At 39.0% G+C, this 25936-nt stretch overlaps 1 protein-coding gene across 11 annotated transcripts in view; it reads right to left on the reverse strand.

The window, feature by feature from the left end:
* The window catches only part of NRG1 (neuregulin 1), a 1014701-nt gene that overhangs the window by 108481 nt on the left and 880284 nt on the right, over window positions 1-25936 (reverse strand). For 3 of the 11 annotated variants that reach the window (XM_029226631.1, XM_029226630.1, XM_029226638.1), the window contains exon 1: window positions 6478-7144. The exons of the other annotated variants lie outside the window; for them this stretch is intronic. In XM_029226631.1, the coding sequence (XP_029082464.1) occupies window positions 6478-7144 (667 nt within the window). Of the gene's footprint in view, window positions 1-6477; window positions 7145-25936 lie in introns of those variants that run through there. 11 annotated transcript variants of the gene reach the window in all.

Consider the following 25936-nt stretch of genomic DNA (forward strand, 5'->3'; position numbering starts at 1 on the left):
CAGTAATCTGCTTGGAGCATGAATGTTCCTCAACAATGTCACTGATTGAATACTTCCATTAAGAAGAAACTAAATTCTTTCCAAATAAGTAGCACACTTCAGTAGGGGCTAACTTTAATTGTTAAAAAATTCTCCTATATACTACGTTGTTGGGAAAGGGATGTCCAACCTCCACTCCAGAGGGGCATCCTACACTGATCAAAAGCAGAGGGGTAAAACTCTTCTCTAAAGAAGACATCTATAGTGGAGTGATGAAAATTTTACTAGTTAGGATTTAAATAATAAACAGGAAATCACAATCATTTAAATTAAGGCAATACATACTATTTGAACATAAAGGCTACAAACAACTTGGAAAAGAAAAGCAGGGTATAGAGAAGAAAAGGATTATCTCAGTTTTTAGTCTCAGCACTGACACTAAGTAGCTGTAGTGTCCTTGGGCAAGTCACTTCACTTTTCCAGATCTGAGTTTCCTCCCTCAGGAAGTCACTCAGATAATCTCTCCAAATGTTCAACATATAAAATTGTATGATTACAGAAGATCAATTATATTATTCAGAAATGACCTTTGAATGCATATACACACACACAAACAGTGGGTTCAATTCACTGCAGTAAAGATGGCAACAAGGTTTAAGATGATGAAGATCGATCTTATTTCATTCCTACTCGTGTGAACAATATATGAACCCAAGTTCCTTTTCAATTTGAGAACTAGATAACTTAATGACAGATTCCAGCCTTTCTCTGGACAATGAAACTAAAAATCCTCAGGATTATGTTAATGCTCTTGTTCTGTAAGCCATAACAATACGCAGAAAGTATGATTGAAAAAAAATATTTACAGCTATCAACTTGCTACAATCTGAAAGTAATCTTACATTCTTTACATGGCAGAATTATGGATATATTTTCCATTTTAAGAGAGTGTTCCTAAACAGATATTATCTTCCCAACCACTTCAATGGTTTGGTTAAATAGTGTCATAGAGGCCAAACAGGAATCAGCCAAAGTTACCCAGCTTGTTGGTAGCAGAGGTGGGATGGGTGTCGCTTTAAGATAAAGGACATTGCTGGGTAAGTGTTCAGTAGTCCACAGATAGAGAAGAGGAATACTATGGGAGGAACAGGAATGGCAGTCAAAATGTGAATAAAATGAAGGTAAGGGGAAGAAACACTAAATTCAGAGAGTATTTGTGTAGGAAAGTAAAGACATAACTCGAGCTGTGCAAATCGATTCTTAAAATCCACTAGAACAAAAGCTCTATGAGGGCAAGGATTTCACTGTTTTTTATTGTGATATAACCAATCTAGAACAGTGCCTGGCCCATAGTAGGTTTTTGAGATGTATTCGCTGAATAAAGAAAAAGAGTAAACAATAAAAGAAAACTGAAACATGGACATAACAACAATAATAAAAATGCAAACACGAGCATAAAAGCAGGCATGGTATAGTTTATGGCTGATAGAAAGTTCAATAGATTCGGTGGACAAGAGTAACATTAGATAAGTCATAGTGTTTTTTTTTTTGCGGTACGTGGGCCCCTCACTGCTGTGGCCTCTCCCGTTGCGGAGCACAGGCTCCGGACGCGCAGGCTCAGCGGCCATGGCTCATGGGCCCAGCCGCTCCGCGGCATGTGGGATCTTCCCGCACCAGGGCACGAACCCATGTCCCCTGCATCGGCAGGCGGACGCTCAACCACTGCGCCACCAGGGAAGCCCAAGTCATAACTTTTTTATGCCTTTCTCAATCTACAAATTATCTCTTCCTTCATGTTTTAAAAGGATACGATGAGGTATTATTAAAAGGGAAGGAAGACAGAACAGAGATGTATGGCCTGGGACATAATGATTTTCTGGGAATGCAGAAATGCTGATATGTATATTTATATGTTTATACAGTGGATAAGAAGGAGAGATAAAGAAAAGGGATGAAAGTTTGAATCGATGGTGCCAGTAACAAACCAATATATTGTTTACTGGATGGAGACATTTTTTGGTATGTGTTTTTGTAACATGTGTAAATACTGTTTGGTATTAAAATGCAATGAAGTTCTATAGGAAAGAAAAGGCAGGTGAAGATGCATTGATATCTTAGAACGCAATGGAATTTTGACATATAAGGCCACCAAGGCATAATTAGGAAAATAAGAAAGAGTCAAGGTATAATTGGGAGGGTGGGAAGGGAGAGGAAGGAATAAGGAGAAATAATCAAAGTGGGATATTCAGGAAAGAGGTGAGCTGTATAGCCATCTGCTGCCTGTCAAGAAAGAGATCACCCTAGAAAAACCTAAGCTGTTTTCAAGAGCAAGCGGAACACTGTATCTGTGATGAAATAAAAAAGAAAAAGGCCATAACTGCAGAAAATTTAGTGAGAGCAGAAGAAGAAAATCAGAAGAAAATTTAATTTTAATGTTTTAAGTGAACCATGCACACGTGACCAGCAGTCACACTGGAAGTGCTTCCCTTAACTACCAGGCAGACGAGTTAGTCTTCAGCTCTGACCCTCTAGAACAGGGGAAAAATGATGGAAGAAAACTGTTGAGGATTAAATTCTGGGAGACAGGACATTACTCTGTTTCCTACTATTTCGGATTTCCCTAAATCTTTCAGAGCTTTGTGAATTTTAGTAAAAGACTTAATTTTACTAAATCGTTCAGAGTCTGGCTTTCCTCATCAGTAGATTTATAAAATTACTTGGTTCAAATTGAGGAGCTTTCAGCTTTTTCCATCTTAGGCTCTCAATAAATATGGTTAAAGCAGAGAAAAGTTATTTGGAATCACCATTCTGAAATACTATAAGTACAATTGCAAAGACCTAGAAAAATCTACTGGACTTAAAATGAATGCCACTTTTCAATGGAAGGGAAGAAATCCTATGGTATATTCAATTAATTGTGTTGAATTTTGCATATGGCAGTACTTCATATTGTCACTCTGGTAACAATGGCCTGCCATGAAACCCAACAGTACAAAGATTTAAGACAAAGCAAAACAAATTTGGCTTAAGATGAAAATATTAATACATTCTAATAACCAAGAGTCTGTTGTCAAGCAGGTGGTCCCATCCAAAAATACATTTTCTTTCAAGATGGTATGCTAGTTTCCTGGTTACAATTCAATTAATCAGTTCTTTTTATGGTCATCTAAGTTTGCAATCTCCCAGAGTCAGATCTTTCCATATAAACAGAGGGTAAGAAAAATCTTAAAGCCCAGGCAAGGAAAACAAATGAATGGTTCCAGTATTAAGTGACTTGATGAAAACTAAAAACTTAACTAGTCACAATATAATGATCATAGTGGGAAACCACTAACTATGCAGAAAAATATTAGAATTACATATACATATTTTAATTTTTTCATATTTTATATATAGTCTATATATTAAATTATAGCCCTGTATTATATTTCTTAATGTCTACATGTATGCATAGATTAATACGGTGAGAACATGCAGTTATATTGCCTTATGAAAGACATACCCATTTTAGAACGGCTGACATAGCCTATACCTCTAGGCAATTTAAAAGGTGATACTTTGCCTCTTATTACAATAAAGACAAAGAATGTCTGGATTTTAGAAGAGTCAGTGAGGGAGAGGGTAATTCTAGTATTTATGGAATAAAACCCTAATGTGCTAATAGGTAGATTGGTTTGGGAAATAATACAGCAGACACAATTACTAGGATTGTCTCTCTTCCACTCTCGCAGGCTCCAGGATAAAGAAGAATCAATTAGCCCTCAACAGACTATGACCTTGAAGACAACAGCTCTGTGCATAATACGCTGAATATGCTGAGCCAGATAGAAACGGAGAATCAAGTCCTGGGACCACGGAAGAGCATGGTTCGGATATGACAATGCCTTTTTTTAAAAAATTAAAGCTGTGACAGCTTCGTGCATGCCAAAACCACGCAGGATGATGAAAGAAAAGACCCGGTTCTTCTGTGACTAAGCGACAGTTTCTTAATGGAAGAGCAAAAAGTGAAACAGATTGCAAAATGACAACCTAATTCCAAGCTTTTTTTTTTTGCTTTCCTTTCGTTTGGTTTTTCCTTTCCTTTGGTTACAAGATTCTTAACCAACAAAAGCAACCACTTATGAGTGTTTGAAAACAAAGCTCCCTGGACCAAATCCCTTTCCAAAATAAAAGGAATACAGACGCACAATTTTTAGGATATTCGTGTTTTTGTTGTTTTCAGGCACTAGTTCAAAAAATTAACCCAGAGTGTTCCACACAGCAAACCGTATAGGCAGTAAAGTGTTAACCAACTGTGTAGCCCTAACTTTTCAGGAGAAAACTACTTCCCAGACAGCTTTTGTAGGCTTATCTCCAACGCACTGAGAATGCTGCAGCTGTGCATCTGGCCAGAACCGGCCACTGTGATGCTTTTAGGCAGCAGTAAATCTTTTCCACTCAATAGAAATGCCAGAAAAATCAATGTCCTGGTTTGGAAAAAAGAAAAGAAACTGCATGGAATGTATAATCTATTAAAACACTTAGTAGAAGAATTTACCTTAAAAAATAATTTCTCAAAACGTCACAACATACTTTTTAACGTGGTCCTAGATCAGGAAACTGTGCTGGAGCTTTCTTTGTTTGTCTCTGATGACAAAATTACAGGGTTTAGTTGAAGAGTGTTTCATAGGGTCCTCCTTCTTTTTCTGGACAGCTAAACCTATTCAGGCACATTTTAATTAAAGACTTAAGTTGAAAATGATAAAGACAAAGAAGTAACCTTGTCTTCATGGTGAATTGTGCTTCTCTTTGCAAGATCTGTACTTGCTTTTTATAGCCTGTCATTTCATCTGGGTATTATTTCCCGGTCACTTTGCCAGGTGGGAAGAGGCAGTGAATACAGTGATGGCTGTCAGACCTTTAATGACACTTCAGGGATTTGATAAAGATACAAAGCAGTGTCTGCAGAAAGGAGGTTCTTCCCTAACTACACCTGAAAAACAAGCCTCTTTTTTCTTTAAATCTTTGCCACAGAAACTCATGTGTATGAAATGAGCTTGAATCACAAGCACAAATGAACTTTTTCTGCGTTTCTAGAACACACGGCTCTCCTTCATACTGAATATATCTGAAAAAAGATGTTTGTATTCTTCATTACCATCTAGAGGGAACCAGAAGGGGTATTTCATCACCGAATCCTTACCCTCAACTCTCCTTTAACTCTAAGAGATTTTACACACGTTATTCAGAACCAAATTCTCTGATCCTTTACTCTTTTCTAAGTAAATAGTCTCAATGGTGAAAAGTGATAGAAGATAGAGAAACAAAAATAAATTAGAAACATTAAAAAAAAAAAAAAGCTATAGAAAACTCCTCTTCTATAACGACGTTTAGAACAACCTGACTGGTCGTGGTTTCATCCTTGACAACTTTTCCATTTTAAAGCATTGCAATGACCCAGAACAAACAGCAGTATATCGCTCTGTATTGTTTTAAGAGCGTGGCCTCTCTTTACTCAGGTGACGGATAAAAAGGACACATCTAAAACAAAAAAACGAGGTACCTTACTAATGGATCTTGTACTTTTTAATGACTGTCAAGGAAGCTACTTAAACATCTGATTACAGAAAACAAAACTAATTGGACAAACCATAATGGAAAAGAATATGAAAAAGAATATATATATATATATGTATATGTATAACTGAGTCACTTAGTTGTACAGAAGAAATTAACACTGTAAATCAACCATACTTCAATAAAACTTAAAAAACCTAATTTGGGAAAATCCTTTCATGCAGATTTGTACCACGTCCTGAATAAAATAAAACTGCCCCATAATAAGGGCTCAGCAACTCAAACCACTATCTGAGCACGACAGCAACCGTCTGATACTGCTGAGAGGTGAGCGCTATACACATCTAAAGATTTCATGCGGTATCAGGAAGAACCGATTAAAATACAAACGTGGGGAGAAGTGGTTTAGGGGACAGGAAGAAGAGATGGAGAAAGAGAACAGGCAGCTTGGGCTGGCTGGGAGGCAGAGGGTAACAGAAAGGTGAGGAGAGGTGATCGGAAGTTTATATGGGAAAACAAAAAGACACACGATCATACTCACTGCTGTACAGAAGTCATGTTTATATATATATATATATATATATATATATATGGATGGTCTGATGTTTTAATCTTAAAAAGTGTTAGAAATCAGTGGAATGTAACTGAAATTCAAGCATGGCTCCCAGACGCTGAAGTTTTGGGTTCCCCACCCCAGATTTAACAATCCAGGTAGAGGGAGCTGCTGCTAGAGCATCAGTTCTAACCAGCAGTTCACACGGTCTTTTCACTCATCTCTCCACGCCACCCCGGAGCATCCCAGTCACATGATACACTTAAACCAAACCATGCCATTAAAATCCAAGAAGAAAAGGACACAGCTACACACTCTAGAGAACACTTCTGAGGACCTCAAGCCCACCCCTCTCCTTTACACATCATCAACCGTCTGTCTCTACTTACAAAGTTTAGGAGCAGTCTGGAGATTAGTTTCTGTTGCTTGTGGCTGAGTGGCTGCCTTGGGTGTTCTCACCTCAGGGTTCCGAGTGGGTGAAGGGAAGGATGGAGCAGTGGATGGCAGGAAAGAAAAAGCGAAAATACGATTCTTCGGGGTTGGTACCGCTGAAGGCTCAGAGGACACAACGGCATTGTCAACTTGCACTGTAACTTGAACCTCAGTTTCAGAGTGAGCCCTAGAGACAGGTGAAGTGTATGCCTCAGATGATACCCACACAGCTGAGGCAGCAGTTGGATCCAGAGAAATAATAGGGTCCTGGCCTAACCCTCCGGGGTCAAGGTGAGTGGGAGAGTCATACTCAAAAATCTTGTCCACAAACACCCACTTGAGGCCGGCGATGCAGAGGCAGAGGCTGACTAGGCAAGCCAGAATGGGGACGATGCAGATTTTCTCTGAGTTGAGGCAACCTCTCAGGCGCTCAGCTTCCAGGCAGACACAGCAGGGAACAGCCAGGCCCACGAGTCCCGGGGACCTGCCATCTTCGGTCTGGGTCTCCGGCATGTCTTCTGCTGCCGGAAGCCCATCCAGAGATGGGTCTGCACTCAGCTGAGTGGAGGGGCTGGAGGACCTCTCAGCAGCTGCCTCGGGCATGTCTGGGGTAGAAATCTCCATCGGCTCACCTCCAGAAGGCCTGGCCTCCCGCACCGTCCATTACCATCCCCCAACCAAATGATACAGCATCTTACCGGGGGAAATCGATAAGTCCTCCAAGTCCAGAGCCATTACCGAAAGCAAGAGGAGTTCAGGAGGAAAGCAGGCGGAGAAGAAAAGAAAGCCTCTAGCAACTACCAAATAAAAGTATATTGTAATTCTTTACTGCTGTTTCTGGGCCACTTTTGCAGTTCTTTTAAATGCTTCTCCAAAGCATCCCGGCTGGTCAAGAAGGACAGAGGCCAAAAGAGAAACCGAGCTGATCTGTTGGTCAGTTAAGTAAACCAGTAGCCCAAACTGAAAGGCATGTTTCTCACCTCGAGCATCTGAAACTGGGGTCTGCTCAGATGGAGAAAACAACTGTCATGCAGGAGAAGTAAAAGCAAAAGCAGGACCAGCAGCGGCGGCGGCGGCGGCGGCAGCAGCGGCGGCGGCAGGAGAGGCAGCAGTGACAGTAGCAACAGCATCCTGTTGTGTTAACGCGACGGCTGAAAGGGGCTGAATCATTACAGAGCAGCAGGTGCCTGCCCTCCGAGCATCACTGCAAACAGTCTCATCGCAGAGGGATCTGAAGGCGAGAGCGCGGCCAGGAGGGGCGGTAACTGCGCTCCCCGCCCTGCCTCCACCCCTCACCCGGCAACCAACTATTCTTTGTCCTTCCCGAGCGCTCATTCACTTTCTTCCTCTGCGGCTCTTCCCTTCTTCACCGTCTCTCTCCCTTCCTCTCCCCTCCTCCTCCAAAAGCGTTCTCTCTCTCTCTCTCTTTCTCCCTTTCTCTTTCTTTTTCCTCCCTCCTCTCCCACCGGCCTCCCTCCCTCCGCACTCTGGAGCTGCTGGCTGGTCTGAGTAAAATCAGTATACCCAGCAACGCGGGACTGCCAGTGACTTCCTATTTTATCCAATTAGAAGGAATAAAGGCCATCAAATCAAAGAGAAGCTGGCAGGCACCAGTTAAGCTTAGTCCCCATGGCCCCCAACCCCGTTCGCCTCCTTCTCTTTTTTTTTCTCCCTACCGAAGCTGCCCCAGTTTTCCACCCCAACCTTGCTTGCTCTAAGTCTTGCTGGCTCTCTTTCCTGCACCCACTGTTGGGTCAGAAAAAGCCAGCGATCGATGCTAGCAATCTAACAAAGCTGGGATGGGGCGCAGCGGGGGAGGGAGGGATGTAGGTGGGACCTTATGGGTTGGACCTGAGGCTTGGCAAAGTCTGATACCTGATTCCTCCCCAGAGAGGTAAGCTTTTCAACAGCAATTTCTTCCTGCCTGCTGCTGAGAGATAGCATTCCTTCCCCAGCCCTCTAATAAGTTTTGTACACCAAGAGGACTGTTATTACCTGAATTTTCAACCAACAGCGAGAACATTTTTTTTTTTTTTTCTAACCATGGACAGCTCTGCCTTCAGCCCTTTTTGCAATGACCGGGTTAGACTTGGTGATGCCCAAGCGTGAAGTGCCGAGTGTATGTTGAAGGATGGGGTGCTAGGGGAGGGGAGAGAGGTTCATATGTCCCCACTCTGGTCCCCTTTAAATTTCCATTGCCCTGTCCCACTCACAGCAGTCCTGGACTAATGTCCAGCAAACAAGAAATGCCAGTAAGTAAGAGAGCTACAGAGGAAGCAAAGGCTCCCACTTCATCCTGAAATTAGCCTTCATTGTGACTCCACACTGTTGGAGGTTGAATTCCCTGGGCACTGTAATATATACCACATGTCTTCAGCTATAACCGCACTGCAAAGATTAAGAAGAGTTTTCTATAAGAGCCTGCCTTTGGGGTTAAGTCTCAGTAGCTTTACCTTACAGATAATTTCGATGCTGACTTTTTTCTTTTTCCTTTTAAAACAGCAGTGGTTAAAAGACTGGAAGAAATGCACTGTACTTTAATAGAGTCCAGGCTGCCCTGACCCTCCAGTTCGTTGTGTGTCAGCACACGCGATACGCATCTGAATCTTTAATCCACGCTTTACTGTGACTGGACACCTGAATGGTTTCCAAGGAACCATTTTGCTCACATATGTCAACAGGAGTCTTAAAAACCGTCTCTAAATCCATACTACATAACCATCATGTGAGTCCCAGAAGCAATAAAATTTAGAGCTTAAATCCTGAGAGAATCTGCTTTAAGCACATTATGGTTTGTATAGCACAATCTCCACTGCTTTGAAATATTTTTAAGCTCTAAGTGGGCATGAGATATTATCATTTCTTTCAAAACTAAATTAGCCTGTAATTATAAGTGATTTAAAGGGTAGTAATATCTTAAAATGTGTTTGCAGTACTATCACTAACAACAATGACAAAAGCCTGAAGCAGTTTGCATAATTGTAATTATGACTCTGACAAACTTATGGGCAAAATGAGTTATCCTTAAGTTCATCTGTATATAATCTGCACTTATATACCGGTAACTGGTACTTTAAAATAATTCATATGCCTACTTTCTAGCTTTAACTATTTGATTTTAAAGCAGAGATTTTTCTTAAAGATTCTAGCAATGAACATGAAATTTCACATCACAGAAAATCTATATGGAGGCAATTACAGTATTCAAACTGAGAGGTATTAAGATTTTAATTATCAATATTCATGTAAATTCTCAAAATCAATATAGGCAAGTAAATATTTGTGCTAAATTAGAATAATTTATAATTCCTTTAGATAATCACCCAGGTTAAATTTGTGGTACTTAACTCCTCAATTCTGCCCCAAACCAATATTTCACTCAAGTATAATATACTGGCATTTCACCCACAGCCAAGGTCACCTAGATTTCAAAGACCAAAATGGGGTTCAGGTAGCCCAATCAGGCAGCTAAGAGAAGACACTGAAAACAGTAACCTATAGTTAAGAAGAGTGGTCCTTCACTTGCACCAATGACAGCTACTCACCTCACCTCGATCATTAAGAACAGACGTACTCAGCAGACAAAGAAATTACTGGGCACTGCTCTAGTTGTCATATTAAAGGTGACCAACGCTTACAAAGGAAAAGAACAGATTATGTAAAGGCTAGGACAGAACTTCGGAGACAGAATCCTGTCAGCTGCCACGGCTGTTTTTTTCCCCTGGACTACACAAATCAGACTGTGGGATGTGTATGTGTCCTCCCTGGAGATGTAGCCTATGAACACTGTGGCTTCTTGGAGCTAAGATCAGCTTGCAGGGAGCCAGCAACCTATAAAGTTGTTTCCCATCCAACTGGAAGGTAAACCTAATTGAGGAAAGGGAGTAGGACAGGAGGTAAAGAATAAAAGGAATTTTCCATTAGTTCTACCCTTGAGACTACGAGTCAGAAGTTGCCTTTATCCCTTTACCAAATCTCTATAGCAATAAAGAAGTGAGAACAGGGTAGTGTGAACAGGATTAGGGATCAGAATTCCGTCCAATAAAACATGCATGTTTGTAGGAAGAACTGCAAGTACACCTCACTTTAACCCTTTAGGCTCCATCTCCAATAAAGCTCAGGAACACCCATATTTCCATGTCCCTCTAAAAAATGAACAAAAGACAGATTTCCACTACTTTTTAAAACCACATTACCACCTCCTTCATAACAACAAAAGCTACTTTTTTTTTTTTTTTTGCTGTACGCGGGCCTCTCACCGTTGTGGCCTCTCCTGTTGTGGAGCACAGGCTCCGGACGCGCAGGCTCAGAGGCCATGGCTCACGGGCCCAGCCACTCCGTGGCATGCGGGATCCTCCCGGACCGGGTCACGAACCTGTGTCCCTTGCATCAGCAGGCGGACTCTCAACCACTGCGCCACCAGGGAACCCCCCAAAGCTACTTTTATTGAGCTCCACCATTGTGCCAGGCACTCTGCTAGGTTCTCAGCATACATGATTTCTGACCTTCGCTCATCCTGTATAGTACATATTATCTTGAAAATAATTTTATAAAATGGACTCAGGCAGCTTAGATAACTTAGCCATGGACATACAGCTCTTAAGCAACAGAACCAAGATTAGAACAAAAGTGTGACTCATGCTCTTTCTACTGAAAAATACTGTTTCTCGTTTTTAATCAAAAGAAGGCATCTCATTACATATTGCTTATCTATTACTTCAACGGGAAAAATAAGTGAACCAGAAAGTGTAACCATGAAATAGGCATTTTAATTTTACCTTAATGTAGCTGGTAAATGAACTTAAAGGTGCCTAGTTTCCAAAACAAGAGGCTTCTAAAATTCTGCCTAGGGATTCTCAGAAGTTACAAGAATTAAGCATAGGTTTTTAAAATATGATCTATTTACAGTTTCAATTGAATGAGCTCTTGCACAGTCTCAGTTCCGGGATTTTCCTTGGAAAGCTATTTCAGTTACATATTGCTATGAAACAAATTGCCCTGAAATAGCTTAAAACAACCACCACTGTGTTGTATCTCACTAGCCTGCAGTTTACTGGGTTCAGCTGAGTGATTCTTCTGCTCCATTAGATGTCAGCTGGGGCTGCAATCCCTGGAGATGTAACTGAGCTGAAACATTCAAGATTCACGCACATGACTGGCAGCTAATGCCACATGGCAGCTGGGAAGACAGCAGGGACTGTTGGATGGTGAACCAACATGTGGCTTCTCCACGTGGCCTGGGCTTCCCACAGCATGGCAGCTGGGTTCTGAGAGGGTGCAGCCCAAGAGGGAGGAAGTGCAAGCTGTAAGTCCTCCTTAAGACTGACTCTGGAAGTGGCACGGGCTATGTCCACTGCATCCTGTTGGCTAAGCAGTCACAGTGCCAGCTGAGATTCAAGGACGGGGGAAATAAATCTTGATGGAGAGTGTGACGAAGAATTTGCAACCACCGTTAATCCACCACGGCAGTAAGGAAGTAAGTGTTAGTAAGTCAACCTGGCTCAAGAGGAGGCTCAGTGATGTAGAATGGAATTCGGCAGAACCAAGTCAGAACACACGTATTTCTGATACACAATATTCCAGCTTCCTCCTAAACCAGCTTCAGTGAAGGAAGCAATCCTATTATATCATCCAATAAAAAATACTCAAATTCCTCTGCTGCTTCAAGTCAAGCTAGGCGACAGCTTCTGCATTCATTTTAATTATCAGAAATATTTAGCGTTAACTCCAGGAGATGAAAGAAGATGAAAGAGGATGACCATAGTATGTAAACTTATTTTCTCTTTTACATTTTGTTTTTGGTGTGTTGGCTATTTCACTCTGAAAACATTTAACTCTGAAAAAGTTTACCCTTGCTCCTTAAGTTTATGGCTGGAAAAGTAGAATTTACTTTGTGGCATCTAAAACCATGACGACAGCAGTGATTTCATTTTTGGATTCCAATCTTTGAAGATGACTATGTATAAGTTGTAATGATTTATTCATTTGCTAATGAACTATGAAATCACGATTTTCACAAGAAAGCTTCAGGGCCTAAAAGGATCCCTAAAACTTGCTGCTTCTTATAAGAGGACCAAGTACTCAAATGGATCCCCTATCCTCCTCCCATCCATCTGGAAATCTTCCCCATCTCACATCTCAGCTCCTCCATGGAGCCCTTCCGTGCTCCCAGGTCACAGACACAGCATTCCTTAACGCTACTTTTATTGGGGCACACCTTCCAAGGTGTTATTATTACTATTTTGAGGTACGTGGGCCTTTCACTGTTGTGGCCTCTCCCGTTGCGGAGCACAGGCTCCGGATGCGCAGGCTCAGCGGCCATGGCTCACGGGTCCAGCCGCTCCGCGGCACGTGGGATCCTCCCGGACCGCGGCACAAACCCGTGTCCCCTGCATCGGCAGGCGGACTCTCAACCACTGCGCCACCAGGGAAGCCCGAGGTGTTATTGTTTAACTATGTTATGTATATAGGACCGAAGGATGTAATTTCTTTGAAGACCAGGAGGTCTATCGGTATCTGGCTGTCCCAAACTAAAGCTCTGCTATCCGTTCAATACATACATTTTGTTTGGTTTTATTTTTAATTGCGATTGAATTACACAGATTACGGCACCTCTAATAAATTGGCAGACTTTTTTCACGTCCACCTATCTGTTCAAAATACCCTCTATACTCCCCTCCATTTTTTCAAATCTTTTAATGTCCAGTTCAGATACGTGCTTATCAAATTTTTATGACTGTTCCCAAATACTACGCCTTTTATGAATTTATCTTCATTTAGGGAAACGCCGTTACCCCAACTATGCTTAACTCTCAACTACCACAGATCATTTCAGTGGATGGAAAGTTGGGAATAACCCAACATTTAACTGTTTTTCCTCTAATTCTCTCTTCAACCAAACAGAAAAGTTCTCGGAGGGCAAACCAAGTCCACGTGCTCTTTGATGTTCTTCTACATTACTCACAACGCCAAACAGGTGAGATGAAACTCAGGTCACCTTACTGGGCAGGTACTTTTCTGCCCACTTTGAAGATGAGTCAAGAATCTGATTCTACTTTATTCTCACCCAGTGAAAATTATCTCAGAAAAGACTTTTTGACTTAATTGTAAGAATTATTTTGTGAGGATCTGTATCTAATATTTGTTATTGACTCTGGGCCTGTGTCCTCATTTTGTAACAAGATGATCAATTTCCTCTGGCACATTTTGTTCTTTATAAGTTTAGATCCTTTGATCTTCAGCTACAGCTCAAGAGACAGTAAATGATGTCAAAGATGAGGATGTGAGAATTTTATATAGAAAGATGTTTTTATTAAATCTGATGGTTATAATGTGTTTACTTTGAAAGAACCTATTATTTTCTCACTGCCCAATAAGTAAAATCATTAGTTATATACAAATGGTTGATTTTGTTTTTAGTTTTACACGTCACCTTTCTTTTACAATGACCCTGAACATGTTTGAAACTAGATGGAGATGGTGGCTGCACGTCACTGTGATAAATGCCAATGAATTGTTCACGGTAAAACGGTCAATTTTATGTTATGTGAATTCCAACTCAATAAAAAAAAAAAAAAATGACACTGCACACTCGTCATGGTTTCAGCTTCCCCAACATTTACTGTTAAAAGGAAAACATAGTCTATCTGACCACTTTTCCTAGTGGACTGCACTAAAATAATGAGACTTTGTCATGTATAGGTTGCCCTTTCTTCTACAAAATCTTAGTAGGTCCTGTAGCATTGAATCTCTGACAATTATTAATTAACTAAGGACTCTAAATTGATGTTGATGATGCAATACTGCACCCCAAGGAACTCAGAAGCACAAAGACATAATAAATTGATGTGTCATTGAGAGTTTCAATTCAAAAGAAGTTTTATGAGAAAATGAGGCAGACTTATAACTCCAGCTCATTTTATGTACTCAAAATATTATTTCTCATTGCTCAACACCATTCCATTCCCGTATTCAGAATATACCAGAAATACGAGCAAAAAGTGGCGAGAGAGTGGCAGTTATCTGAACTATCTGTATTTTCAACACAGTGTGCTTTGTTTTGAAATGTGTGATAAACTCATCACCGGAAGGTAAATTCCATAAGGGCAAGTTACTTGTGTCTGTTTGCATCACTCTATCCCTACTACCTAGAACATGCCTGGCACACAGAAGGCACTCAGTTAAGTATTATTGAGTTAATGCATCAAAATGGAAACTCTGCTAAAGAGGGATGTATAAACTATGGAAAAAATATCTTAAAGACATGGATATGCCATACAGAGTTTTATTCGTGTGAATAAATGCAAATCCTATTAAATTACACTGTGTATGATGGAAAGAAGGAAAGTCATCTTTATAGTGACTGCTCTGAGGTTATAATGGATGGATGGTCATTCATAATGTTTAATAGAGCAATATATGTGGAATCAGTTGACTTGAACTTTGCTCTGTTTCATGAATATTCACTACTATAGGTTCACAGCACAGAGCAGCACAGCTAAGAGATAATTTGTTTGTTTTATTCTTAAATACTGTGGCAAATGTCACAAAAATACAAGGGATCATCTGTGTTTTTAAGTGCATGGACATGTATAATCTTATTTAAAGATAATCATAAAGGCTGTACTTCGGTGCATAAGAGAAATTAAACGTAAGGAAGATATACCTCTGATAATCAATGCTAATTTAATACAAATTCAGTAAAGTTTCAAAACATGGAAGTTTTTGAACTTGATTTTATACTTAGGCACTAGCTATTTGTTTATAGCTCAGTTGCTGGTCAGCTGACTCTATAAACTGGTCCCCAGATGAATCAAAAAATGTAGTGTAGAGCACCTCACTCTTAACAAATGCCCTAGAAATTTGTTTTTTAAATCTTCTGTTTCAGGTAGAAACTCTTGAGCATGAGGTGGTCCACACGTGAAGGCAGTTATGAATTACTCATAAGAGAGTACCATCTACTCAAGAGATTCTGAAACGTCATATAAAGCCACGTATAAAATAAGCCTTCACAAGTTACCTGAAACAAAGGAAGCTTGCGGAAAGGAATGATCTGAATCATTCTACTTTTAAATACAATCCAAATTTGTAAATCTGAAAAGACTTCAGCCAGAGGAAACGTGTTAACAATACACATTTTCCTTAGAGTCTACACAGTTCTCTCCTTGTTGCTGATCAGAAGAAAAATGTAAAGCTCCACCAAAGGGAAAAAAGGGAGTGATAAAAATATATGCAGTTTCTAGAACTGATTTGGCATTCCAGAGAGCCGTCTAACCCGTGCTTCTGTTGTAAGGTCATAAGCCTTATGATACTGATACAAGCGGAAGCATCCCGTTTAAAATCGAACGCCAGCTCTATATTTTTCTGCTATTTCTCAGTCCAAGGGGTGGGAACTCTTTCTGCATTGTTGCAAATTTTTATTACTTTAAAACTATGAATTTGAAAGTCATAAGACAAAAATATCTTATGATTTGACCTCCCATTCAGAACTTCCTGTCATAAATCGTACCATGTATTGCTAGAGGCAGATTTGTTTAAGAATGACTTGTTTCTTTTCTCTCTATCTCTGAAATTATGTGGAGTGAAAGGATGTAGCCTTAATGCAAAGATGAACTGTAATCTCAAGAATAGTTAGATTTCAATTTTTCATTGACTATTGGAGCTGGAACAGCCCTCACCCAGGAATTTTATCTTATACAAGAAGGAAAAAAAAAACAACAAAAACCAGTCTCCGAAGATAAAAATAATCAGCACCAAAATTAATTTCAAAGTCAAGACTGGAATTCAGGGCTATTGCTTCTCCTCTTTCAACTCATTTCTACAAAGGGAAGCTCTTTAGTTATGTACTAACCATGTAGATATCCTTGAGTTACTGCCAGACAGTGGATGGTTTAGATTTTCTATCATTACCGCCACGGGTTATCTCTATAGAAACATTTCACTTTGACCTTTTACTGCAACTGTTTCTACTTGGAAGTTTAATCTATATAATGCTCCCGTGACCACTTTTGGTCACAACTCTACTGAATATTCAGACCCTTTTTCTGGAGGTTATTAAGAAACGAATATTCATATTTAGACTCATTCAACAGCATTTCATCATTAAGGGGACACACAGAATGTGGGCTCTAATTGCTTACATGAGAAGGTCCAGAATAAAGAACCTAGAGATTATCATACTAAGTGAAGTAAGTCAGACAGAGAAAGACAAACATACGACATCACTTATACGTGGAATCTAAAAAGATGATACAAATGAACTTATTTACAAAACAGAGATAGACTTACAGACTTGGAAAACAAACTTATGGTTACCAAAGGGGAAAGTGGGGGAGGGATAAATCAGGAGTTTGGGATTAACATACACACACTACTATATATAAAACGGATAATCAACAAGGACCTACTGTATAGCACAGGGAACTCTACTCAATATTCTGTAATAACCTACAGGGGAAAAGAATCTGAAAAAGAATGGATATATGTATATGTATAACTGAACCACTTTGCTGTACACCTGAAACTAACAAAGCATTGTAAATCAACTATACTCCAACATAAAAGAAAAATTAAATTAAAAAAAAGAAGGTATAAAATAAAGAAACTTTAGTGAATGGAAGGGAGCTTATCCTCAGGAAAGAAGACCGTCACTGCAAAATAGGGATCAGCCCAGTATTACTGTGATGAATGATTCAAACACATACAATATCAAATGTTGTCAATATCTGAGAATTGGCGAGCCAGGCTCACATCCTCTTTTAATCTGGAGAATTAGAAGTCTGGGACACAGGAAGGAGTGACTGTCAGGAAAAGGAAAAGGAAGGCTTTTGATGACTGAGTCATACTCTGAAATACGATGACTAGAAAATCCGAGGTCCAAATATGAAGACTTATTCCAGAGAAACCTATATTCTATTTGTTGACATAATCCATCACCTATATATTATTTTAAATAATGTAATAAGACATATACCTCATGCATGCTGGAATATTTGGAGGCAAGATGCATTCACATATGCAACTTACCTGAAATTGCATCAAAAATAAAAAGCTGATTCATAAATGGATACATATTTGATAAAGCAAATATGGCGACTGTTAACACTGTAAAATCTAGAGATTGGGCATACATTGTTTACAAGTCATTCAACTTTTCTGTGCGTTTCAAAATTTCATAATGAAATGCTAGAAAAAGTTTAAAAAGACTTTTTCATGGCCGTTTCTGACTACCATATATGTAGTATGTTTTATTATAAAAACTCCTAAGCCGATGCCATACCAAACCAAATAATCTACCAATTCCACATTCGGTAACCTGCACTCAATTATTCTCCCTCCTCCACTGGACGACGCCTCCCCACCCACCTTCCCCCACCACACCTACTTTAAGATGAATTCCAAAATTATATCAAGACTATAAGATTCACCATAATTTGAATCATTGTCTAATGACCATGGAGTATCTTTATAGGACAAACCATTTGCTGCAGAAAATCTAAGAGCTTTTCCTGACCCCACCTCCCAGACCATTCATTTATTGAGAAGGGATTTTTTTTTTTTAATGTGATACTTCGCTCACTAGGGATTGGAACATCTATGAATAACAGGAATAGGGAAATTGTACAGTTCATTCTACTGACAAAATCAGAAAGGTTGGACAGTAAGCTTCAGTTGGTTGAGAAAAAAAAAAAAGAATCCTTTTATTGTTAACGACACTCCCATCCTGAACACATCTTTTTCAAAGATCAACTGGTCAGTGGACACTATAAGGCCAAAGGCTCTGATGTGGAAGTTGAGTTTCTCCACTGCTGTATTTCCCACCCAGTTATGCATACACATATTTTATAAAACTATTAAATATTTATGACACAGTACAAAGCCCCTCTAAAAGCATCTGTATTTAACTAAATCATGTCACTGACAGCAAGAGGCATGCACAGCAATTTAACCTAGCAGGAAAAGTACTTCTTTTACATCTCACTGCAATGCAGAGAGTTTCAACCATACGCTTATTTCTGTCCCCACATACCGTCCGTAAGAAGGGAAAGCTTAACTTAAGTGGTTCAAAGGGCTTTTAGACAGGTTTCTCAAATGAAACATAAATCTTTCGAAGTGTTTCTCAAAAATTCTTTCCTGAGGCTTTGCCAGGACTCTGTCACTAGAGGTCAGACAAATAACCCATCCTCAGGTTGTCTCCTTAACCCCAGGTTAAATACCTGGATTTAGCCCCATCTTTTCTTATATCACCACGTCCTTCCAAATGTTTACCGTAGTCTATTACTGACTGATGTCAAAGGCATCCAAAGAGTGCCCATGTCCAAGTGCATCCCTCTCAGTCTTCCCTTTACCCACAAAAAGACTCCAAGTTTCAAATGAGCATATCAAAAGTTAAATTGTTAACCACTCATATACCTTAATATCAAAGAATCTGTTGAGACAAGTACTAATACTTAAGCGTTTTTTAAGGTACCTAAGCATTTGGTGATGCAAAAGAACAGCAGAGAGAGAGCTCTGACATGAAAAAAAAAAAAAAAGTGCAAGAGAAGGCAAAACATCTTTGGCATCTTAGGCTGAGCTAACTGTACTCGTGGAGACAGAAGGGTTCAAAATAACCTCTGGCTGGTAAAAAAAAAATGTGTTGAATGGGTACAAAAATAATTATTTTAGAGATATGTATGCTGTCAAAAAATCAGGGCTAAATGCTTGAGTTGTCCAACTCAAAATGAAATATTACTGTTATTCAGCCAACATACAGCAAGTGATTAGGAAATTTGCTGCTCAGCATTTAAACTAACTTCTTTTCACACTCTGGCAGGTAAAAAATGGAAAACCTCAGGATGACCTGCTTCTCAAAAGCAGATTGCAGATTTTAAAGTCGTGGTATTTTATGTAACGAAAGTAACTTACATTTCTAAAGCCCCACAATATATGTTAATTTATCTACATATCCATCCACCCATCCATCCAAAATAATGTTTACTAAGTGGCCGCTTATGTCCCTGGCATTGTGCTGAGGCTTATAGATTTGGTAGCAAGAAGGTAAAAGAAGTTCCACCCCATAATCTCTCTTTTCTCTGAAGTAGCAAGTGAGGTTATCTGCATGATTCAAATTTTGAGCGCGGTAAGGTCTTAGTCACCTTGGAAAACAGATGAGAAGGTTGACTGTAAAAAACAGAAGCAGGTCAGACATCACGGCAAGTATTAGATACACATCAGTCCTTCTTTATTTATAATTCTCACTATCAGGATCCTTACTTCTCCTCTTGAGAATTATATTTTGAAAGTGCAACCAATGGAAGACTTTAAAAAAGTCATTGGAGGGTATTATGCTAAGTGAAATAAGTCAGACAGATAAAGACAGATACTGTATGATATGACTTATACGTGGAATCTAAAAAATACAACAAACTAGTGACTATAACAAAAAAGAAGCAGATTCACAGATATAGAGAACAAACTAGTGGTTACCAGTGGGGAGAGGGAAGTGGGGAGGGGCAATATAGGGGTAGGGGATTAAGAGGTACAAGCTATTAGATATAAAATAAGCTACAAGGGGAACTCCCTGGTGGTCCAGTGGTTAAGATGCCACACTTTCACTGCTGGGGCTTCAATCCCTGGTCAGGGAACTAAGAGCCCACAAGCCTCGTGGTGCAGCCAAAAAAAACAAAACAAAAAGCTACAAGGATATATTGTACAACACAGGGGATATAGCCAATATTTTATAATAACGATAAATGGAGTATAACCTTTAAAAATTGTGAATCACTATAGTGTACACCTATAACATAATATTATACTTCAACTATACTTCAATAAAAAATGAATTTAAAAAAGTGTCACAGATGGGCTTCCCTGGTGGCGCAGTGGTTGGGGGTCTGCCTGCCGATGCGGGGGGCGTGGGTTCGTGCCCCGGTGTGGGGGGGGTCCCGCGTGCCGCGGAGCGGCTGGGCCCGTGGGCCGTGGCCGCTGGGCCTGTGCGTCCGGAGTCTGTGCTCCGCGACGGGAGAGGCCATGGCGGTGGGAGGCCCGCGTACCGGAGGGGGAAAAAAAAAAAAAAAAGTGTCACTGATAACATAAGAAATGATTTTTCTGTTGAGCTCTACAGGACCTGGACCCAAACAAGACTGAAGTGGAGCGAGAGAAGGAAGAGAAAAGAACACGAATAGATACGATAATGAGAAGGTTAAGTTCACACACATATCACAATCTCCACTTTGGACATATCTACTTCTCAAATCAGTGTACCTTTTTCTTTTTTTTTTTTAAATTTATTTATTTACTTTTTCATCTTTATTGGAGTATAATTGCTTTACAATGGTGTGTTAGTTTCTGCTTTATAACAAAGTGAATCAGTTATACATATACATATGTTCCCATATCTCTTCCCTCTTGCGTCTCCCTCCCTCCCACCCTCCCTATCCCACCCCTCTAGGTGGTCACAAAGCACTGAGCTGATCTCCCTGTGCTATGCGGCTGCTTCCCACTAGCTATCTACCTTACGTTTCAGTGTACCTTTTCCTGATGCCAGAATTTAATTTGCAACATCAGGCGATCCACTTAGTTATGCTGTGTGGCTTAACTCTGGCCACGATGAAACCAACCTATTCAAATGATGTTGCCGGTAAGTCCATGAATCAAAGAACTTTAACCTACTACACACCGTAATGCCCCTCTATTGTATACTGCTTCTAATATGAACAAGATGAGGGAAGAAGACATGCCATAAACCCAGAGATCAGCAGGAAAGTTTACTTTCTCTCTTTCAAGTATTACTTGGAAGAAATTAAATCAGTATTGGGAAACATTGTGTTTACAGCAAGTCCAAAATTATCCATATTAAAATGAAAAGGGAAAGTTTGGTCTTTAATGACTCTTCTGCCATAGATTTCCCACATATTTTTTAAAATGTGCCTTTTCTCAGTTTTTCCAGATCCGTGCTAGGTTGATCTTATCCCTGCTGGCTTTGAGAACTTCATTCTTTCATTCACTAATTGTTTCCTAAGTGCCTAATATGCGCCAGGCCCTGCACAAGACTGAGAAAGAAAGAGGGAAGGAGGCTGCAGTGGTTCCTGCTTCCAAGGTGTTACATAAAGGACTTCATTTTCCTAATCCCACTCTGGCACGAATGCAAATACTGCAGAAGTGAGACTCCATTGTCTTAGAATAGATTCTATTTGTGTGGTAGACACACTGTGGAGTGATTAGAAAAAAAAAAAGAGAGAGAGCCCAGCAAGAAATGCTGTTTGTTGTATATGCATGTCTAGGTTTCTCAGATTTTCCTTCACTTAGGATCCAGTTACGAAAACATTTACTTCTGAGAGCGTTCTGTTTTGACGAGTGATGGAAGAAGAATGCAGAAATTCATTTCCAGAAGGGACCATGTCCAGGCAAGAGGCCTTTAGAAGTACCGGACAATAGGAGGCAGAAAAACCTAATCCATCTATTTCCATTCTCAGAAACTATCAAAACAAAACACCCATCAAAACAGACTGGGCTATAGTAGAAATCTGATGGTGGGTTGATTTTTTTTACAGTTCTTTAAAAAGTTTTTTCCTTGACTGTTTTTGGCGGGTGGACTAAAATTAAAAAATATATATATTAATACATTTTATTATCTTTTTGATGAAGACTTCTTATTTACTGGTGATGCCAATGCACAGTTTTAAATTTAGTTACCCAAATTTCCTGAATTATTAAGGAAACATTTTAAATGCATAGAAATTCTGACATTTCAAAATATAAACATCAAAAAGGAAAAAGTATATTACATACATACAGATTCAGATCTGAAGATTTGATTCAATAATTGGTTGCTTGTAGAAGCTAGTTTAATCAATAAAGAAGGTCAACGTGATTGAAAGAAAGAAGTATTAAACATTTTGACTAACATTAGTTCTGGTAACTACCTAGGCTCTGCAAAATCACTGACGTGGCAAGACTAAAGATGACCAAATAAGCTTTACTATTAAAGTTATAAGTTATCATCCTCATAAATATATGAGCTGTTCAAATATGAATTGATGGTACTTAAAGAAACCAACAATAAAATGATCAGAATTAATATCTTTTATCAAATTAGAAACATGATTTTTCCTTTTTTCAATTAATTCTGATGAAAATATACAGAGCAATCCACTTATTCAACATCTAAATCAATTTGAATTTTTTTATCCTTACAACATAATTTTAATGCTGAACACTGTCATTCTGTGAATTTCCAATAATTGTACTGCATATCCAATGAAGAAAAGGATATATATTGGGGTGGAACTTTCTTATTTTATATTAACGTTGAAGGTGCATTTGAAAGAACATTGCTGAAACAGTTTTTACTTTTTAAAAATGGTGTCCCTTGTTTAAGTGCTAATATCCCTTATGCTCAAAAATAAAACATTAATTTTTAATTCTATAAGTAACACGTGAAAGTTAAAAGTACGATGTATATTTCTTACTTTGCTCTTAACATATTAACATAGCATTTCCCCTTCTTCATTTCCAATCCAACAAAGTGTTATACCGTCAAGATACCTAGAGCATCAGGTATTATCTTTGACCAACATCTCATCTCCTTATTGCTCTTAAGGACAAGTGTACACACACCCAAAAAGTCAGTGAATTCTGTGCAAACTAAAAGAGGTTCTTAAAATGAGGAGCAAATTAGATCTAATTACGGGTGATGGGAGTTTCGAAAGGTCCTAGATTAACATTACAAGCACTTTCCATGGTAAATTAAGCACGCAGTTTAGTCAGCAAAGATATTTTTATATATCTTGTTTATGTCTGCTATAAACATCATAAGCATTCCTTTAGCATTTAACCCAGTGATTAATGCATGCATGATGGAGTCAGGTTCTAATTAGTGAGTAACTGCCTGCAAATATTTCCACAACTGTTCATCTCCCAACTCTTTTACCCTGACTAACAGAGACATGCTTACCAAAGTCTAAGGGTTCATGTAGTTACAGGAAACCAAATGCATTATTTATAAGGATACACAGCCTAGAAAGTTCGGCTACGCCGCTTACCCTAGCAGTAGTAGGCTCTAAGCTATTGGCAACAGGAAGCTTGCCAATGCATTAGAAAATGGGATTGAAGGGATCCCTGCCAAATAAAATAGCTAAGTAATAACAAACGTTAAGGAAGAGCCTTGGGGGTTGGTGGGAGTCCTGTGCTCACCGCTGAAGCACAGTTCAGATCACCAAGCTTTTGCAGTCAATGCAGAAAGGATAATACTAATTAATTCTTTGTGTCTTATCTTTCTTGAGTGCTTGCTTTTTAATTAGTTATACATTGTTTTTTATGAATGTTACTACAGTATCTGTATACAAATGAGAAAACTACAATGGCTATAAAACAGGTATGGTGCACAGTATCAGATTTCAAGTGCAGGTAGAATTAATTCTGTATTTGTACTGTCCACCCTGTTTATCAATCCATAATCACTGTTTCAGTGATTCTGGACAAATCAGTATTTTTTTCCCCTTTGATTTCAAAGAAAAAGAAACCTGCCACAAAAAAAGCCATAATTTCTTATTCTTCCTGTGTTCAAAACTGATATATTGCTTCAGAGATACCTGTTATGACTTTAAGTAGATTTTGAGATAGTGCCACTCAAGTTTCATTTTCTGTTTAATCGTGGTCAGCAACTTGGAATTTACACCACAGTGCAACAAAAGGCTGCCTGCTTCAAATGTTAACAGCAGCAGGGGATGAGAATGCCATTTGCCTGGGGGGGAAAACGCTAAAAACGGACAAAATAAGTCAATCTAAACACACACACACACACACACACACACACACACACAACTTACTGTAGGAACTGTTAAAAGCAAATAACCTTCCATATCAATCTGACATTGAAACAAAAAGCTACGGTTTTTATTCTGCATCTCAAAATTGATCTGAAAATTACCAACAAAATCAAGGATGAAGTAGTTGAGGCTACGTATCACATATTTACAATTATTCTTTTCTCTCTTGAGTTTAATATTTAATGCATATACCTGTTTATATGGAGGAAGCGAGGCTCATGGTATTCCTTCTAAATGATCCAAGTACCTAACAAATATAATTTGTTACCAAAAACTCTAGTTTTAACGCCTTTTATCATGGTAAATGGGCATACATATTTCTGTACCTTGCTCGGGAACCTTGATTCATAGAACTGATTTGGTCCAAGTGATAAAAGTAGCCAAGTGGTAAAAGTAGTTGCAATGATCACATGGCCTTAGAGACGTATGATAGAGGTCACAAGGGGAACTCTCTGAAGGTTTTTCTTTCACCCTCTCCCTCTACTATCAGTGCGTATAAAGAACACAGGACATGGGGTCAGAGAAGCTGGCATGGAACTTGTTATATAGCCTCGACAAATACTGAATTGTCTGAGCCTCTCAGTTACCTCATCTATCTAATGGGACAAATAATATCTATTCTCAGATGAAAGTACCTGACACATGGTAGGTGCCCAGTAAAAGACATTGTTACACTTCATTATTACTTTTTTAATAATAAAAGAAAAATCAACCTTATTAGCGCCACGGCATTCCCTTACTCCCAAACAGGTGACTCTTCAGCACCACAGGGAGAACAGCGACCAACCAGTTAATATGTAGATTTTCATATAATTTGCAATAATCCCATCTAAGGTGAAACACAGTCTTATACATCACCATGTAAACAAGTATTTATCATAAAATGAAGAAATCTTCAAGATATAAAATCCAGAAATAAATTTAAAGTAGAGGTGTATGGAGTGTGAAATGCTCCTCAAAATGTTAAAAACTCTAATAAATATGATTTAAGCCAATGTGAATTTTTTCAACTTTGATTTTTAAATATTTAAATACATTTTTCATGATTGAAGGTTTAGGTGGTTTTCCTATAATTACACATATGTACAACTTTTAGAAATCACGATAATCTAACTAAAAAAAATCATCTCACTATTAATGTTCATATCCGTTTAATAAATACTTCCTGGGAACCAGCATATTGGTGTGTTATGGGAATGGAAACACAAACCAAAATTCCTTCCTTCAAGACCTTATATTCTGGTTTGGGAAGTGATGTACATACCTGCGACAATTGTTAAGTGGCAAATTTGTTACCTGAAGAGCTAGGAAATCACCAAGAGAGTACGGCTGGGCCTTGGAAGATAATCTAACATCTGGGTATAACAAATCATAGAGTTTGCTTTTATTCTTTGATTAAACAAAGACTTTTTTTTTTTTTTTTTTTTTTTTACAATTTCAGAGCAACATTTTACTAGAATATACCCAAGTCTTCACTTCTTCTAAAAAGGTGGGAGAGTATGACATTCTTAAAGTTATTGAGACTATAGCTGACCCTATTCTTCGTGAAGACTCTCTCCACCAGAAGCCTCTATTAGACTTACTTCTGAATGCACTTTTTACCCAA

This window comes from Monodon monoceros, unplaced genomic scaffold, assembly GCF_005190385.1.
Source record: "Monodon monoceros isolate NGI ecotype Baffin Bay Population unplaced genomic scaffold, NGI_Narwhal_1 Super_Scaffold_17, whole genome shotgun sequence".
In the NCBI taxonomy this organism is placed as follows: domain Eukaryota; kingdom Metazoa; phylum Chordata; class Mammalia; order Artiodactyla; family Monodontidae; genus Monodon; species Monodon monoceros.